Source organism: Castor canadensis, chromosome 16 (genome assembly GCF_047511655.1).
Source record: "Castor canadensis chromosome 16, mCasCan1.hap1v2, whole genome shotgun sequence".
NCBI classification, from domain to species: domain Eukaryota; kingdom Metazoa; phylum Chordata; class Mammalia; order Rodentia; family Castoridae; genus Castor; species Castor canadensis.
In genome coordinates, this window is record NC_133401.1 from 64,545,122 (window position 1) to 64,563,099 (window position 17,978).

The following is a 17,978-nucleotide window of genomic DNA, read 5'->3' on the forward strand; positions in this document are numbered from 1 at the left end:
TTACAGGTTGAGGGAGAATGTGAGGGGAAGGTGAGGGCAAGGGGAGAGAGTGGGTGAGAAGGGGCAGAACAAGTTGTTGGGAAGGAGAGCAATGGATTTTAGCACAGGAGCAGGAGGGAGAGTGAAGGGGGTGAGAGTAGAGATGAGAAGATGATGATGGTAAATTTGATAGTATAGAAAGAAAAAAGATAGTAGGAATAGAAATAAAAATAGAAAACCCATAATAACAAAACAAACAAACAATTTAAAAAAACAGGAAAAAAAACCCCCACCAGATTCAGGAACAATAGAATTTCAGTCTTAGTTTAAGTTCTGGAGTTACTACTCTGGCATCCAGTCCTGGTGTTGGCATATAAGCAGAAGGTGACTGGCTTGTGAGTAGTGTTTTGTTCTTCTGGCTACCAGTTTAATTCAAATTGTAAGGTGTGGCAGGTTTTCCAGATCATGCAGGGTGGTCAGAGCTATTGATTTCCACAGCTGATAGCTGTGTTACCCTTCAGCTGCAGCTGTTTGATCAGCTCCTCCCCTAGCAAGGTGTAGCAGTGAAATTGTAGATGCTGCTCTGTGGGTCAGGAGATGAGCTCTGTGATCCACTCCTTGCCCTACTTCCGGGAGTGGCTCATCGCCCCCCCCCCAGTCTTCACTGCCTTTCCACTGTTTGTTTACTGATAGTTCATGGATATTAGCTCCTTGCCCCTCCTCCTTTCTGCAGTGCACTTTTGCTGCCCTTTCCACTGTTAAATTACAGTTTGCTCTTTGTTACTCAGTTTTGTTGGGGGCAGGAGGATTTCCCTGGAGCTGGCCTCCTCTCCCTGCTGGCTGTGCAGTGGGTTGCACAGGAGCAGGTGCAATTAAAGGCTGACTTGTGGGTCAGTCTGAATTTTTTCCTGTACCTAGTGTGATGGCAGTTATTATTTTGGCTAGAAGCAGTCAGAATTATCCAAGAGTGTCTCCAGTGTCTCAGGGAGGGTTTGGAGTCATGGAGGTTAGGCTTTCTGCTTCAGTACCCTTATGCCAGTCTTGGATCCAGTGTTGCATTTTCTTACTTAATATCTACAGCAGTCTCTTTTGCAGATAAGAAACATGAAGTTTGAATAATTTTTCAAAGTCTCAACATAGATAGTTTGGAAAAATGTAGTATGTCAAAACTATTTCAGCCAGCCTCTCAGTGACTCAGGAGGCTAAGGAAGGAGGATTATGTGAGCCACTGAGTTTGGATCCAACCTGGCAATGTAGTGAGATCCTTTTCTCAAAAAATATAAAATCTCAAAAAAAAAAAAAAAACCAAAAAACCCAAACCATAACTACTTTAAAGAAGGTGAGACCTCTCTTAAAAGGCACATGCTCAATAATCTGAAGTTCCTTTGGCTTTAACAGAAGCCCTCGGATAGAGCACCTCAACTCCAGCATAGATGTGATTAGAGGACATAAGTGCTGAAGCTTATGGACTTTTCCATATATAAGAAGGGAATGACTGGGCATGGTAGTACATGCCTATAATCCCAGCACCCGGGAGGCTGTGGCATGAGGAATATAAGTTCCAGGCCAGCATAGTCTATGTACTGAGACCCAGTCTCAAAAAAAACAATAACCCCCTCCAACAAATAAAAATAAGGGTTGGGTATTATGCACTTGTGTAATCCCAACACTTTGGAGACTGAGGCAGGTAGATCATGAGTTTCATTCCAGCTTGTGTACATAGCAAGTTCCATGCCCTCCTGAGCTATATACCAGAACCTTGTCTAAATAAAAATAAAGGGGTGGGGGTGAGAAAATATATAAACTATTAAAATGAACTTAAAATAAGTCCTCCCCTTCTTTCTTATGATTTTTTAACCCATAATTGATAGTAGGTACCTGATAGTTTCATATTAAAAATTGTAAGTTATACCAAGTTTCTAGTCTTCATATTAAAATTTCTGAATTATTTTCCTAGTAGGCAATGTTTTAACCTCCTTATATCAATTAATTTTAGGGATCTGAGAAGGCTGAGTCTGAAACTCTAGCTGTTATTCTTATAAATAAGAATTAACTTGAATTTGATCAGGTTACATTAAATATCACAATGAAATCCTCTTTGCACAATTAATATCTGCTAATTAAAGAGAATTTAATCAACTTGATGTTGCCTACAATGTGTGAGGCCCTGAGAGGAATCCCCAGCACTGCAAAAAATTTATTATTTATCTTAAAACATAATAACCTTTTTAAGGAAATATTCTGAATTCAAAAATATTCTTCTAAAAGATGTGAAAAATCTGTATTAGGTGACTTGTGTTTTGTCAGATATTGAGTTGTTGCATCTTTGTGGCCAGATATGTCATACGTTCTTGTTAGTGCTGAGTTGGTAGTGTACTCTGCCCCTTTGTTCCTTTGACTTGTCTGTCTTGCTGTAGATATGTGTGGGTGCTTCTTGGATAAGGAATTACATGACAGTAATCTTTGTCTTCATTTTTTCAACAAGGCACTCATTAATCTCTCTCAATTAAGAACAAATATTTTTCAACTTGGCCCTGGAGAATTTAACAGTGTTAAGAAGCCTTTTAAAAATTCTCATACTTGTGTACATTTGATTCTTTATTATAATTAATTATGCAATATGGTGTAAATAAAATTTATTTCCTATGTCACTTACAAACTCAAGTGTCCTAAAAATTTTTACTTATTTATTTAATTATTGTGCTGGGGGTACATTGTGGTATTTCCAAAGGTCTCACTCAGGTGTTTTTTAAAAAAGGCTTGGAGTAAGGCATGGTGGCACATGCCTAGAATTCTAGTACCAAATGCTGAGGCAGGAGTGTTAAGAGTTTAAGGTGAGCCTAGGCTCCATTTGAGTTCAAGGGAAGTCTGGGCTACATAGTGAAACCTTGTCTAAATAAATAAATAAAATAAATAAATCTAACTAACTTGGGTGTTTTATCTACTTTTTAGACTTTGTTCTTCCTCTTCATTAATGAGAAGGTAGAAGCAGTGTGATTAACTTGAAAGAACAATGGTTGTAGGTTTTAAGACTTTGATACTGGATTGGGTGGGTGTGGTGTTACATATCTTAATCCTAGCTATTTGGGAGGTGGGGACAGAAAGATCAAGGTTCAAGGTCAGCCAGGTGAAAAAGTTAGTAAGACTATCTCACAAACAAGCCAACGATAGTAGTACACATCTGTAGTTCCAGTTATTCAGGAGGCAGAGGTAAGAGGATCGCAGTCCTAAGCTGAAAAGTTAGTGAGAGACCTTATCTGAACATCAAATTAAAAGCAAAAGGACTGGTTTTTGTTTGTTTTTTGAACTATAGTCTCATTATACAGCCCAGGCTGGCCTGAACTTGTGATCCTCCTACTTCAGCCTCTCAAGTACTAGTATTATAGGCATGCACAACCATGCAAGACCCACTGATCATGTTCTACAGCACTTAGAAGTTATTGACCAAATAGAAAATGGTAAAATGAGGGATATGAAATACTGACTGATAAAAAGACAAATACTGTGTCATTTAGTTTGATGAGTACTTTTAAACCCCCTGCTAGCAGTGTTTTATAATGTTTATGTATAAACTTTGGATCATTTTCTGATTTATTTATTTCTTTTCTGAGATAAGATATTGTTAAGTTGCTCAGACTGGCCTCAAACTCACTATCTCTCTGCCTCTGCCTTCTCAGTAACTGGGACTTCAGGCATGTGCTGTTTTGCCTGGCTCTTTTCCTGATTTTTTTAAGCTTTGGGAGTGTTCCTAATATAATATTTAAGGCATTATAGAAAATAAACTGACTTTAAAATACAATATTTATTTTTTTTAACAGCCAAATAAAAGAGTCAGGTATGAGGGTATGCACTTGCAGTTCAGCTAGTTGTGAAGGTGAGGCAAGAGATTGTTTGAACCTAAGAGTTAGAGGCCAGACTGGGCATCATGGCAAGACCCCATATTAAAAAAATATTTTTAATATATAATTACACATTTTGCAGTTCTGGCATGTGAACACAGGGGCTCACACATGCTAGGCAATTGTTCTGCTAGTGAGTCATACTCCCAGCTGTATATATGAAATATGTGCCGTTAGAGAAGGTAAACTAATTTCGCTGTGCAGGGTAGAGATTGGGAGGACTGTCCTTTGAGGCTGGCCAGGCATAAAAGCTTATGAGACCCCATCTCTACCAATAGCTGAGCTCAGTGGCATGTGCCTGTTATCTTAGCTATGAAGGGAAGCAAAAATAGAAAGATTGACATCTAGGCTGGCCTGAGCATAAAGTGAGACCCTATCTCAAAAAATAACTAGCTCAAGTGGTATCGCATCTGCCTAGCAAGCATGAGACTCCAGTACCCCCAAAAATTAGAGAAAGAGAAAGTAAAGCAACTTTAACTATTATCAGTGAACAGTATAAATTTTTTTCTTTGTTTTTCTTTTTTATTGTCTTGAATATCAAACCCAGGGTGCATGATAGGCAAGTGCTTTACCACTGAGCCTCGTACCCAGTCCTTGGTTTTTTGAGAAAGTCTTGACCTGTAGCTCAGGCTGGTCTTGAATGCATGATCTTCCTGCCACAGCCTCCTGAGTGCTGGGTTTAGAGGCATTCGCCACCATGCCGTTTATAATCTTACTTTGAACAAGTTATGCCCCAGTAAAACAAAGCAAAATGAGATAAAATTTGGAGATTTATTACAATACTCTATATTTTTAGAATGCTAATTCTAAGTATGTTGATGTTAATTAAGTAAATTGTGTTAGCAAAAGTTGAAAAGAATTGCAAAATTAACAAAATAATTCTTGTTTATTTATACTAGAATATTTCATATTCTCTCTTGAACTTCTATGATCAGTTACTGGAAAAATAATAAACAGAATATTGTATCTTGCCTAGAAATGATTTGATGCTGATTTATTTTTTTATTTTTGGTTTAATTTGGGACAAGGTCTTACTTGGAGTTCAGGCTGGCCTTCAACTCACCTATCATTCTGCCTCAGTATCCTGAGTGCTGGAGGTACAGGTTGCTTTTTTATTTATGTTCGTTTACTAATTGAGAGGTAAGAAATATGTAGGAGAACTAGGCACCAGTAGCTCACATCTGTAATCTTAGCTACGCAGGAGGCAGAGATTAGGAAGATTGTGGTTTGAAGTCAGGATGAGCAGCAAATAGTTTGTATGACCCTATCTTGAAAATACCCAACACAAAAAAGGGTTGGTGGAGTGGCTCAAGTGGTAGAGTGCCTGCCTAGCAAGTGTAACATCCTGAGTTCAAACTTTAGTACCACCAATAAAAAGAAATATGGTAGGAGAAAGTTAGAAATGTATAAAATGCTGGGAGCTGGTATCTTATGCATGTAATTCTAGCTACTTGGGAGGTTGAGATTGGGAGGATTGAGATTTGAAACCAGCCTTGGAAAAACTTTGTAAGACTACATCTCAACCAGCAGTTGGGTGTGGTGGCCCTGTGCCTACCATCGCAGTAAGGACTGGAAACTTAAAATAGAAAGATTGTGGTCTAGGCCAGTCTGGGCCAAAAGCCAGACCCTATCTAGAGCAAAAAGGACTAGAAGTATGGCTCAAGTGGTAGAGTGCCTGCCTCGAAAGTACAAAGTCCTAAATTTAAACTCCAGACTGCCAAACCAAAGATGGAAGGAAGGAGGAAAGGGAGGGAGGGAAAAAGGGAGGGAGGATGAAAGGATGGAAGGAAGAAAGGAAACAGGTAAAATATGTAAATAAAGTCATGAATTTAGGAAGTTCACGTATTTCTAATAATTTTTGGTGATTATAATTAAAATGTAAATTTAGAAGTTGCTGAGCTTGGTAAAGGCCTTTTTTTTTTTTTTTTCCTGTACTGGGAATTGAATTCAGGGCCTCGAACGTGCTAGGCAAACACTCTACCACTTAAGCCACACTCCCAGTCCTGTATTAAGTTCCTAAGTGAAATGAAAATCCAATGTTTCCATAGGTTCTGCACTTCCCTTACGGAATCCACCTCTACCTACCACTTTCCAACCAGGAGTTCTTCCTGGTCCCCCTCCAGCTGGTGGTCCACCTCCAGTAAGGGACCTCATGCCCCAGAAACCATCACATAGATCCTCACCCCAGCCATCATTTAATTCAGCTGTCAACCAAGAAGGTAAGCAAATCAAAAATAAAGTCATTTCCTGAAGTTTTAATTTAGGACACAAAGGGAATATTAACTGAATCCTGTGCCTTAGAATAGTATGTTTCTAGAAAGTCTAGTTGTAATTTTATATAGGCTTCAGGAATTCAGAGTTTAAAAAATTTCTGAGGCCTTCCATTGCATTATGATAGGCTGCACCCTAGCATTTGGGAACTACTGCTGTTGGCCTTCTTTCTTGCCCATTGATTCAACTGAAAGTTTCACTACAATTTTCTATATCAATTCATGGCTCAAGTCATGTTGGTCTTCAGAATTGGAAGAAAGTCATGATTTTATTGAAACTACTCAGCTTATCTGCTTGGTGTTGTATGACTGTTAGAATTAGCACTTTTGTACTTGGGTGTTAGGACCTGATTCTATTTGCTGAGTTTAGTTTCTACTGTTTCTGAAGTAGAACTTATAGATAGCAGAGGTACCTAGAAATAAAATTTTAGCCTTCGTAAACTGATGCTCCTGGCGTATATCTTTAGTCTTGTTCAGTATGGAAAAAGCAAACTAAAATTCTTATTTTATTTCTGTTGTTCTCAAGACTTAAAGCAGTTTTAATTCATTTATGATCTGTCCTGAGTCCAGTGAATTTTGCACCCATGAATCAACCGACTTTGGATCAAAAATATTTGAAAAGAAATTTCATTTATAACAAACTTGTACAGACTTCTTTTTGGATGTGTTCTCTATTTAATATAGTGTGACAACTGTTTGCATTGTATTAGGTATTATAAATGATCAGGAGATGATTTAAAGTACTTGGGAAAGTGTGAGTAGGTTATATGCAGATGCTACACTGTGCCATATAAGGAATCTGAGCATCTGCAGATTTTGGTATTCTCAGGGTTCCTTGCAGTCCTTCAAGGATACCAAAGAATGACTGTATATAATTTTGAAATTAATTTTGGATTCCACTCCGTGGGATAGTTTGAAAATAAGGCCTTTTATCCTCATAATTTTAAACTGTTGAAGTAGTAGTAATTTTGATGATTTTTAATTTTTATTTATTTTTTGGTAGGACTGGGGTTTGAACTCAGGGTATTAAAGGTGTGCATAAGAGGCCCAGCTCCATAGAGGTTTCTTTTCTTTCTTTTTTTTGGTGGAACTGGTTTGAATTCAGGGCTTCACACTTGCAAAGCAGACACTCTACTGCTTGAGCCACATCTCTAGTCCATTTTGCTCTGGTTATTATTTAATTTATTTTTATGGTACTGGGTTTGAACTCAGGCTTGCCAGGCAAGGCTCTACCACTTGATATACTCTACCCTTTTTTGTGTTGGATATTTTTGAGATAGGGTCTCAGGAACTGTTTGGGCTGCCTTCGAACCTTGATCTTCCTGATCTCTGCGTTCTGAGTAGCTAGGATTATAGACATGAGCCACTGGTACCTAGCTACTTTGGTTATTTTGATGTGAAATGCCTGTTCACATAATTTACTCCTGAACACTTGACAGTTTTCATAGGCATTGGTTTAAGCTATTTCTTTTGAACATCACCTAAAATTTTAGATATTAGTACGTGTCTTGGAGAAATTGTAGTAATCATTCTTGTTAATGAACTTCCTTCTTAGGTATTACATCAAATGCCAATAATGGATCTATGGGGGTTCATAGTAGTTACGATGAAATTGAAGGAGGTGGCTTCTTGGGTGAGATGCTATGAGTTTTTTTCAATCTCTGTTTTGTCTGATTAGAGAGGTAATATGTGCTCATTGTAGGAAACTAAGAAAGAAAACTTCCTAATTTTTTTATGTAACAAGTTTTATTTTTAAAATATTTTTCCTTTCCTTCAGAATTGGTTTCATGGACTTTATTATTATTATGACAGTAGACTATTTTTATCAGTTAGATATATTTAAATTTATTTAGCCAATCCTGTAAACTAAACATTTAAGATGTTTTTAAACATTAAGGTTATTTTAACTTAAAAATCAATCTGAATACAAAATGCATTATATAACAGGAAAGTAAATTAACTATAGGAAACTTAATTTTTATGTGTTTATAGTTGTAGTCTTATATGAACTGGATTTTAATCATAGCTATTTGTTATCAATATTTGTCATTACAAAATCAATGAATAAAGGTATTAAATTAACCCAAAGGAGTTTGGAGTTATAATTTCTATAACTTCATGAAACTATATATTGATTTAATGTAATCTGGAGTATAAAATAGAACTTAAAAGTTATCTCATTTCTAGCAACACCACAGCTTACTAATAAGAATCCCAAAATGAGCCGAAGCGTTGGATATTCCTATCCCTCCTTACCACCTGGTTACCAGAATACACCACCCCCTAATACAGCTGGAATGCCATCCTCTTCCTTGAATTACCCAAGCAGCCCCCAGGCCTGTACTCAGGTAAACTTTTATTTTTTTAAATGACTGACTCAAATAATTTCCTTACAAAAAGCAATTGTCAAGTATCTGAAAGGACATAAGTTGAAAACACTTTTTGGGAAACCTTTTTTTTAGCCTATTTTCCACTTTTTGGTTTAAACTGTATGCACACTTGAGGAAACTTTAGGAAGACATATTGAACATTGTTATAATCTGAGTAATAATGGATATTCATAAAGAAAGTCTTTGTACTTACATATTTCTCTAGAACCACAAGATTGGCCAGGAAACCTAGATGGCACTTTTCTTATTTAGAGAGAAATGAGCAAACCTCTACACAGTTACAAAGGTGACTCACTTTGGGATTGTGTATCTGTAGACTCCCTTAGGTGCTAATCACTTAACTGCAAGCATGAGTGGATTAAGTCTACATCCAGAGGGTCTAAGAATTGTCAATCTTCTTCAAGAGAGAAACATGCTTCCCTCAACACCATTAAAGCCTCCGGTTCCAAATTTACATGAAGACATCCAGAAACTCAACTGTAATCCAGAGTAAGGCACCAAATAGCACTTCTTATTAAATGTGATATTATGTATGTTCTAAGTTTTCTAGTGGGCTTTATTTTTACTACTTTCAGATGCTATGAATATGCTATACAGGTAGACTAATTTATGACTCAAGTTTTGAATTTATGACTAGAACTCTGTTGCTTTCTTGAGATTTGCTATGTTCTAAATTAGGAAACAGGATCAAGTGTGGTGGTGGTATATGAATATAATCCCAGCATTCAGGAGGCAGGGGCAGAAGGATCTAGAGTTCTAAGCCATGTGCCATGGACTACATAGCAAGTCCCTATCTCTAAAGACCAAACCAAATAAAATAAAAAAAGAAGAAACAAACAAACAAAAAAAGAAATAGGGTTGTAAACCCTGATGTGAGTGATACTCTTTATCATTTCCAATAAGATTATGATATTCATTATCATTATGGTAGGTGGTACATTCCAAAGTACAGTGATATGAGTCTACATAACTTTTCGCTTCATTTTAAATTGATTTCATTAAAAACATAACTATTATACTCATTTTCCACCTAATTTATTTTTATTGAAACAAGGTCTTGTTTTGTAGCCCAGGCTGGCCTTGAATTTGAGATCCCCCTGACCCAGTCTCCTGAATGCTGAGATTACAGGCATATCCCTCCACATCTGGCTATTTCTTTCCTAAATATTGGCCATGTATATAATGAAGACTGACAAATTTTGATATTAAAATTTGTCATATGTTTTAAATTTTGTTATTTTGAAATAGTATTTTTAGAACTTTCAGCAAAACTGAACTTTTAAGTAATCAACTTTGACTAGGTGGGTGGCACACTTCTAGCTATTCAGGAGGCTGAGATGGGAGGTTGACTTCAGCCCAGTAGGTCAAGACCAGCCTAGGTAGCATCAGGAGACCCCATGTTAAATCAAAATAGAAACAATAAAGTTTGTATTTACTGGTTTTGGTTATCATCCAGTAATTCTAGTGTAATCTAGACTTAAGTAAAGAAAAATAAGTCATTTGATAGTCTAGATGGTTTCACACAGCATCCATGAAGAGACTGTGTTTAATTACATGAATAGGACAACTGTGTATTCTCCATTTCTGACTAGGACTTAGACTTTATTTATTTTTCAGACAAGGTCTTGTTGTGTAGCCCAGGCTGGTCCTCAACATGTGATCCTATCTCATTAACTTCCCTAGTCTGGGATCACTGGTATGCACCATCATAGCCAGCAACTGGAAAAAGAATTTTGTTTTTTTTTCTGATGGTACTAGGGTTTGAACTTAGGGCTTTTCACTTGTAAAGCAGGTACTCTACCATTTGAGCCACACCTCCAGTCCATTTTTTGCTCTGGCTGTTTTGGAGATGGGGTCTTAGTAACTATTTGTCCGAACTGGTCTCTAACTTGGGGGGGATCCTCCTGATTTCTGCCTCCCAAGTAGCTAGGATTACAGGCCTGAGCTGTCAGCACCTCGTGGTGGCATACAATTTTCAGAGGTTCAGTGGGTGCCAGTGGCTCATACATGTAATCCTAACTATTTGAGAGACTGAGATCAGGAAGACCAAGGTTTGAAGCCAGCCCTGGCAAATAGTTCATGAGACCCCCATCTCTAAAATAACTAGAGCAAAATAGACTGGAGGTGTGGCTCAAGTGATAGAAGCCTTGAGTTCAAACTCCAGTTATACAAAATAATAATAACGATAATAATAATAATTCAGAGGTTCTATGAAATAATTCATTTGTAATCTGATCTAATATTAAGATGTGTGTCTTTTCAATCTCTTTTTTTAATTACAAAATAATAATGGCAAGAACAGCAGCTAAAAGCTGGCTGACATTCTGGGCCTGGTTTTTGCCAACTCTGTTGTCAACTATACCAGGATGTCAGCATAGTTGAAAAAAAAAAAAATAATGGCAGTTGACCTGTGCATTTTTTTGTTTTTAAGGTTATTTCGATGTACGCTGACTGGCATTCCTCAGACTCAGGCCTTGCTGAATAAAGCCAAACTTCCTTTGGGACTGCTTCTTCATCCTTTCAAAGACCTAGTGGTATGTTTCTCTAGGGAAAGGAAATGGGGAAAATTCTTTTAGTGGGGAAAATTTTCTATAAGACTTCTGGACTTGTACATAGAATTTATTTGAGCCATCTTTAGGAACTTGGCTACTGACAGACTATTTATTTTAGTGGTACTAGGGTTTGAACTCAAGGCCTCTACCTGCTAGGCAGCTGCTCTATCAATTAAGTCACTCCACCAGCCTTTTTGTGTTGGGTATTTTTGAGATAGGGTCTTGTTTTTTGCCCCGGCTAACCTCAAACTGTGATCCTCCTGATCTCTACCTCTTGAGTAGCTAGAATTACAGATGTGAGCCACTGGTGTCTGGTGCTGACAGGCTTTTTTTTTTTTTTTGATATATAGGTTTTGAACTCAGGGCCTCACTCTTGCTAGGCAGGCGCTCTACCACTTGAGCCATTCTGCCAATCCAATAGACTTTTTTAATGTTTGTAATTCTACCAATACTTTTATTACCAAACACTTTAGAAACAGGGTAAAATAAGTAAAATAAGTGTGTTATTGAAAAATCCAAAGGTGCTGATAGAGATACTGAAAGGAAATAAGTAAATGAATCATACTATTTTACTAAGTTGTAAGTCATTTGCCTTTATCCTGTTCTCCATGTTCAGCCATTCTTGGGGTAAAATTAGTTGCTTTAAGAAATTGCCTACCCTCAAAAAGTAAGTAAGTAAATAAAATTAAAAAGAAGTTGTTCCAGAAGAAAAAAAAATGCCTATCCATTATGTCCTAAAGCTATGGAACCTTGACATATGACCACATACTCTTTTCTTTTTTCTGTTGTAGTTGGTGAATGTTGTTTAAGAGATTGAACCCAGGGCCTCATCCATATTAAGCAAGTGCTCTACACTGAGCTACATCCCTACCCCTTACCGATTTTTGATATGAAGACTTTTAAGTTTTAATATGTATGATAAAATTTAAATACTAAACTTTATAACAGTTCTTTTGTGAGAACTCAGTATGCCTCTTAATACAACATAAAAACTCTTTGTAGTAATTGCAGTCATTACTGTTTTAGAATGTAGTCCCTCCCATGGGAGGCTGAGACACGAGGATCTTAAGTTCCAGGCCAACCTGGGCAGGTCAGTGAGACCCTATCTCATAAACAAAGAATGTTGATCCTGTCTTCTTGGCCATCTATCTTAAAATTACATTGCAGATGTACTGTCTTGGGTTTATAATGTGAATGTTTAATGAGAAAATAAGTACCTTTTTTAAAAGGCAAATGTATATGTGAATGGTCCGGGAGGAAATCAATACATTTCAGTTGCATACATTTTTATCTGACAAGTGGAATTCTTTTTAGTCTTAAATTTTTTTCTCCTAAATTAAAATGTTCCAGTAGTTACCTGGAAAGGGTAGATTAATGTTTCCCTTTCAAAGTGATGATCATTGTCTTGAAAAACTTATTTCTGTTTTTTCAGCAGTTGCCTGTGGTTACTTCCAGTACAATTGTGAGATGCCGTTCATGCAGGACCTACATCAACCCTTTTGTCAGCTTTCTTGACCAAAGGAGGTGGAAGTGTAACTTATGTTACCGAGTCAATGATGGTATGCTTTTTTGAAATAAATAGTGAGACCCCATCTCAGAAGAAGAGCAGCTCTCTTATTTACCTTTATATATGTACAATTGATTCTCCCGCTCAAAACTACTGGTAACTTTTTTCTATGTACTTATGATTATAAAGAAATACGTATGGGCTGGTGGAGTGGCTCATGTGGTAGAACACCTGCCTAGCAAGCATGAGGCCCTGAGTTCAAACCCCAGTACCACCAAAAAAAAGAAAAAAAAAAATACATTGATTTAAAGCAAAAAACGTGATAATATCTGCAGACCACTTTTTTACATTGGTTATTTTGGGAGTATAGTAAGTGGCTTATTTCATGGTTTATTTAAGCCAGTAATTTTAGAAATACTTTGTAAGAGGTAAAAGAAAGCACATGCATGTAATAGCTGGGGTTTGAACTCCAGGCCTACCCCTTGAGCCACTCCACCAGCCCTTTTCTTGTGATGGGTTTTTTTGAGATAGGGTCTTGTGGACTATTTGCCTGGACTGGTTTCAAACCAAAATCCTCCTGATCGCTGTATCCTGTGTAGCTAGGATTATAGGTGTGAGTCACGGGCACCCAGCTGTACGAGAATTTTAAAAATTACTTTTATTGAGCCTGGTATGGTGGTACACATCTGTAAATGTAGTATTTAGGAGGCTGAGGCAGGAGTATTGAAACTTTGAGGCCAGCCTCAAATCTACTACATAGTGATTTCAGAGCCAGCCTGAGCTACATAATGAGACCCTGTCTCAAAAAAACAAACAAACAAAAAAGAAAACCAGCCGACATAGTGGAACACTTCTGTAATCCCAGCACATGCAGGAAGAGGTGGATTGCAAGTTCAAGCCCAGTCTGCATTTATATAATGAGACTTGTCTCAAAGCAGCAACAAAGAAGGAAAGAAAACACTAAAACCCATATCCATTTTTATTTTTGTATGTACTTTTTTTTTAAGATTAGAAGAAAATAAGCTAGAGGATTGTGAGTTTGAAGCTAGCCTGTGCTACATAGGGAGTTTCAGGCCAACCTGGGCTATACCGTGAGACCTTATCTCAAACAAATAAACCAACAAAAAAGTTAGGAAAGGAAAATGAGAACAGATAAAGAACATTCTTTTACTCTAATAATTCAGGAAAAATATATGTGTATGTGCTTTAATATACAAAGTTAAATTTTGGTGAAACTTGAAGCCTCTTTCATATGCTTACAGGCCCATTTCTTGAACTATAGCTTGCTATTTAAAGTACATAGGGAATTTAGTTTTTAAGCAGTTATTGTCAAGACAGGTGCAGTGATATTTGATTTTAAAAAATGCTCTGAGTACTAGTGTGTTATAGGTAGTAAGTAGTTAAGTTCCATAGAGGTCTCATTAATTAATGAAACTGACTAATATCTTATGGATTTAACCTCTGAAATAGTGTTACCTTAGCTTTCTAGGTTTAGCCAGTCTATATATTTCACGTATCAAGTGTTAATATTTTTGAATAATTATGAAATTACTGAAAATAATTAGCATTTAGTAAGATTTCTTGTTATCTTTTCAAGCTATTTTAGGAAATCAGCTTTAACAAAAACTAATATAAAGAGGATATCAAGATGATATCCAGATGAGAAAAGAAAAATCACAGGAATTATATGAAAGCAAGGCACACTTAGTATATGCAGAGCTTGAATGGAGCTTTAAGAAAAATGAATTTATTCCTTAATGTTAGGCTATGTTGAATTAATTATAAACTCTTGAATCAATTAAGTGGCCAAATATAAGGCATATTCAATTAATCTTTTCAGTTTTATCTGTATAACATTGTAACTTTATACAGTTCCTGAAGAATTCATGTACAACCCTTTGACCAGAGTTTATGGAGAACCTCACAGGAGACCTGAAGTTCAAAATTCTACTATTGAGTTTATGGCTCCTTCAGAATACATGGTGAGCTTAAATTGTTTAATGCAGTGAATTCATTTAATAATAATGGATTTAAAGTAAACAATTCAGTGTGTCCTTTAACAAAATTTTGTGCATTTAAAGTCAGAAAGCATAATACTTGTTTATTGTAAAAACGTGAAGATATATGTAAAATTCTACTTAAGTTTACTCTATCCATCAAGGGATTTGCAATATAATATTGGGGTCATATTTATAGTTAAGCAGTTTTTGTTAGAAAAATGTTTATTAACAAATAACACTGTGATTAACATCCTCTTCCAAGTAATTTTATAATCTGGTAAGAGTATTGTGGTCTTCCCCAGGAACTAGAGTAAACATTAGTTTGAGAAGAATTAATTTAGAATGTAACACGTATGTACAGGAAAGCAATGCAAGTCAACTCCCTGTATAGCTATCCTTATCTCAACTAGCAAAAACCTTGGTCCTTCCTATTATTGCTTATACTCTCTCTTCAACAAAATTAGAGATAAGGACAAAATAGTTTCTGCCTGGTAGCGAGGGGGTAGGAGGGGAGAGGGAGGGGGCGGGGGTAAGGGAGGGGACAGGGAGAAGGGGGGAGAAATGACCCAAGCATTGTATGCACATATGAATAAAAGAAATTAGAAAAAAAAAAGCATTGTGGTCTTCCATTTTAAAAATAGGAGTTGGACTGGAGCTGTGACTGAGACGGTAGAGTGCCTGCTTTGCAAGTGCAAAGCCCTGAGTTCAACCACAGTCTCACCAAAAATAAATGAATAAATTTTTAAAAAGTGTGTACACACACATATGAGTTATGAGCTGGGCATAGTGGTACATGTCTGTTATCTCAGCACTCAGGAGGCTAAGGCAAGAGGATCTCAAGTTCAAAGCCAGTCTGGGCTACATAGTGAAACCCTATGTCAAAACAAACAAGAATTATGCCTAATATTTAGTACTTTCCATTTTACAAAGCATGCACTTTTTTTTTATTATCACAAATAGCACTGGGAGGTCAGTTAGCAAAATTCTATTAATCCCATTTTATAGATGTGAGGACAAATTTAGCTTGAGTGACTTGACAAATACCACTAAGTAAGTGGTAATACTTGCCTAAAGCCCAAGCCTGGGCTGGGTGTGTGGCTCAGTGGTAAAGTATTTACCTCCAATGTGCTAGGCCCTGGGTTTGATCCACAGACAGAAACCCAGACCTATTGATATGGTTTTTCTTTTTTTCTTTTTTTCTTTTTTTTAGGTACTGGGGTTTGAACTCAGGGTGTACACCTTGAGTTACTCCACCAGCCCTTTTTTTGTAATGGATTTGAGATAGGGTCTTTTGCCAGGCCTGGTTCGAACTGTGATCCTCCTAATCTCTGTATCTTGAGTAGCTAGGATTATAGGCATGAGCCACCAGCTTCTGGCCAATATGGTTACTCTTTCACTGCACTATCACTTCTTCCAGGGAAAAGAGAATATAAGGTAAGAATTAATGCCAACCTTTAGGAGACTAATATATTAGCGTGTTTTTCTGGCATAGTCTTTAGGCAGTTGGGTTCTGTTGCTGTGGAATTTACGAGGGTTCAGTCTCTTTCACCACAAAGGTGCAATGGAGAAAACATTTTGTGGCTCTTAAGTAGTTGGTAATAGTTTTCTGCAGTGTAGCCGTCTCTTTGTTGAATTAAAAACAAACAGATGCATTAGCAGCATCTGTTCTTTCAAAATGGCCTTGAATTCCTTTAATCTTGTAGCTTTTAATGGCTTCCTTTACATTTGGAAACTTGTCTGGCTTCTTCCTGACTTATTTCATGAGCGACAGGTTTTATAGATTTGGCAAGTGATACATGCAAAAATATACAAAAGTTACTATACTATATGCCTCATTTTGGTTATGATTATTTGATGCTTTTTACTGAATTGAATGCAAGCCATTATAAAAGAAGTTGATGAAATACCATCTCAATTTTTAAAGGATATGACTGAAATGTGTTAGTTAAATTAAATAACCAGCTGAGGCTAACTTGATTTGTCACTTTCAAAAGAATGTTTTCCCTGAGTTGTGGAATATAATGTTCATATGGAAAAGTCAATAAAACACAAATATGTAGGTTATCAAATAATTATAAAGAAACACCTTTGTTAGTACCACCTAGGTCAGGAAGTTGAACATTGCCAATACTTCCAGGAACCCTTCTTATCATATTTCTTTCCATTTCTTTCCCAAAGAAAACACTTGCACTTTTTTGTTTGTTTTGGTGGTACTAGGGTTTGAACTTAGGACCTCATGCTCACTAGGCAAATACTCTACCACTTCAGCCAGCATGTTTTATGCTGAGTAATTTTGGGATAGGGTCTTAAGAACTGTTTGCCTGGACGGGCTCCAGATGGCAATCTTTCTGATATCTGCCTCCCGAGTAGCTAAGATTAGAGGTGTGAGCCACAAAAACATTCTTGACTTATGGCAGGCACAGACTCATTTTTCTTTTAATTATGCATCTATAAACAGTATAAGACAGCTTACATGTTACCTCCACTCAGTCTGTGAATAATGCTTATTTTATGGTTTTGCTGTCTATAGACCTAGTAAGTAAGATTAAATTCAGTCCTGTTAAATGTATTTAATGAGATTCTTTCTTTTTTCCCCCTTCAGTTACGACCACCACAACCTCCAGTGTACCTCTTTGTATTTGATGTGTCTCACAATGCAGTTGAAACCGGATACTTGAATTCAGTTTGCCAGAGTTTGTTAGACAATCTGGATTTGTAAGTGTCTCAACTTAGCTTAAATCTGAGACTAACAGTGTTTGCAAAATGAATAACTAGTTTTTAAATACAAACAAAGTTACATAATTATGTTCTAAAAGTCCACTTAAATCAATTTAATCATAGGCCTCACTTTTCATAGGAACATTATTTTCAAACCTGTGTAAATAGGAAAGATGGAATGAACCTCCAGTATTGCTCTGCCAACTTCATCATTTTCTGTTGTTTTCACTTCATCTCACCCTTCTCCTTTATACACATTTTCTTCCTCTTGAGTATTTTAAAGCAAGTCTCGGCCATCGTTCTCTTTACCTATAAATACTTTAAGACTTTTAACCCTAACTTCAATACTAGGATCACACTAAGCAAAAGTAGCAATAATTCCATCACATTTAATACCCTAGTTTATTTTTTTGTTCCTAGTTGTCTCAAAAAAATCTTTTCACCATAAACTTGTTGGGATAAAATTTCAAATAGCATGCATACTTTGCATTTGGTTGTTATAACTTTTAACTCTCTTAAAATAACTGTATTTTAAATGTTGCTTGAACTATTAGCGTAATCCATGAGAACTAGCATGGCTGTTCAATGGAAGGAAGTACAGTGCTCTTGTATGATAAGGAGGAATGTGTAGACCTAATCTTAGCACAAGTGGAGTGGCTCCCT

General features: G+C 36.7%; 1 protein-coding gene across 4 annotated transcripts in view; it reads left to right on the plus strand.

Moving 5' to 3' along the window:
• The window catches only part of Sec24a (SEC24 homolog A, COPII coat complex component), a 78,417-nt gene that overhangs the window by 27,488 nt on the left and 32,951 nt on the right, over window positions 1-17,978 (plus strand). For 2 of the 4 annotated variants that reach the window (XM_074057313.1, XM_074057314.1), the window contains 8 exons: window positions 5,927-6,097; window positions 7,704-7,781; window positions 8,336-8,496; window positions 8,855-9,027; window positions 10,970-11,072; window positions 12,523-12,649; window positions 14,470-14,579; window positions 17,200-17,312. In XM_074057313.1, the coding sequence (XP_073913414.1) occupies window positions 5,927-6,097; window positions 7,704-7,781; window positions 8,336-8,496; window positions 8,855-9,027; window positions 10,970-11,072; window positions 12,523-12,649; window positions 14,470-14,579; window positions 17,200-17,312 (1,036 nt within the window). The remainder of the gene's footprint in view (window positions 1-5,926; window positions 6,098-7,703; window positions 7,782-8,335; window positions 8,497-8,854; window positions 9,028-10,969; window positions 11,073-12,522; window positions 12,650-14,469; window positions 14,580-17,199; window positions 17,313-17,978) is intronic. The other 2 variants (XM_074057311.1, XM_074057312.1) reach the window with 2 other exon arrangements.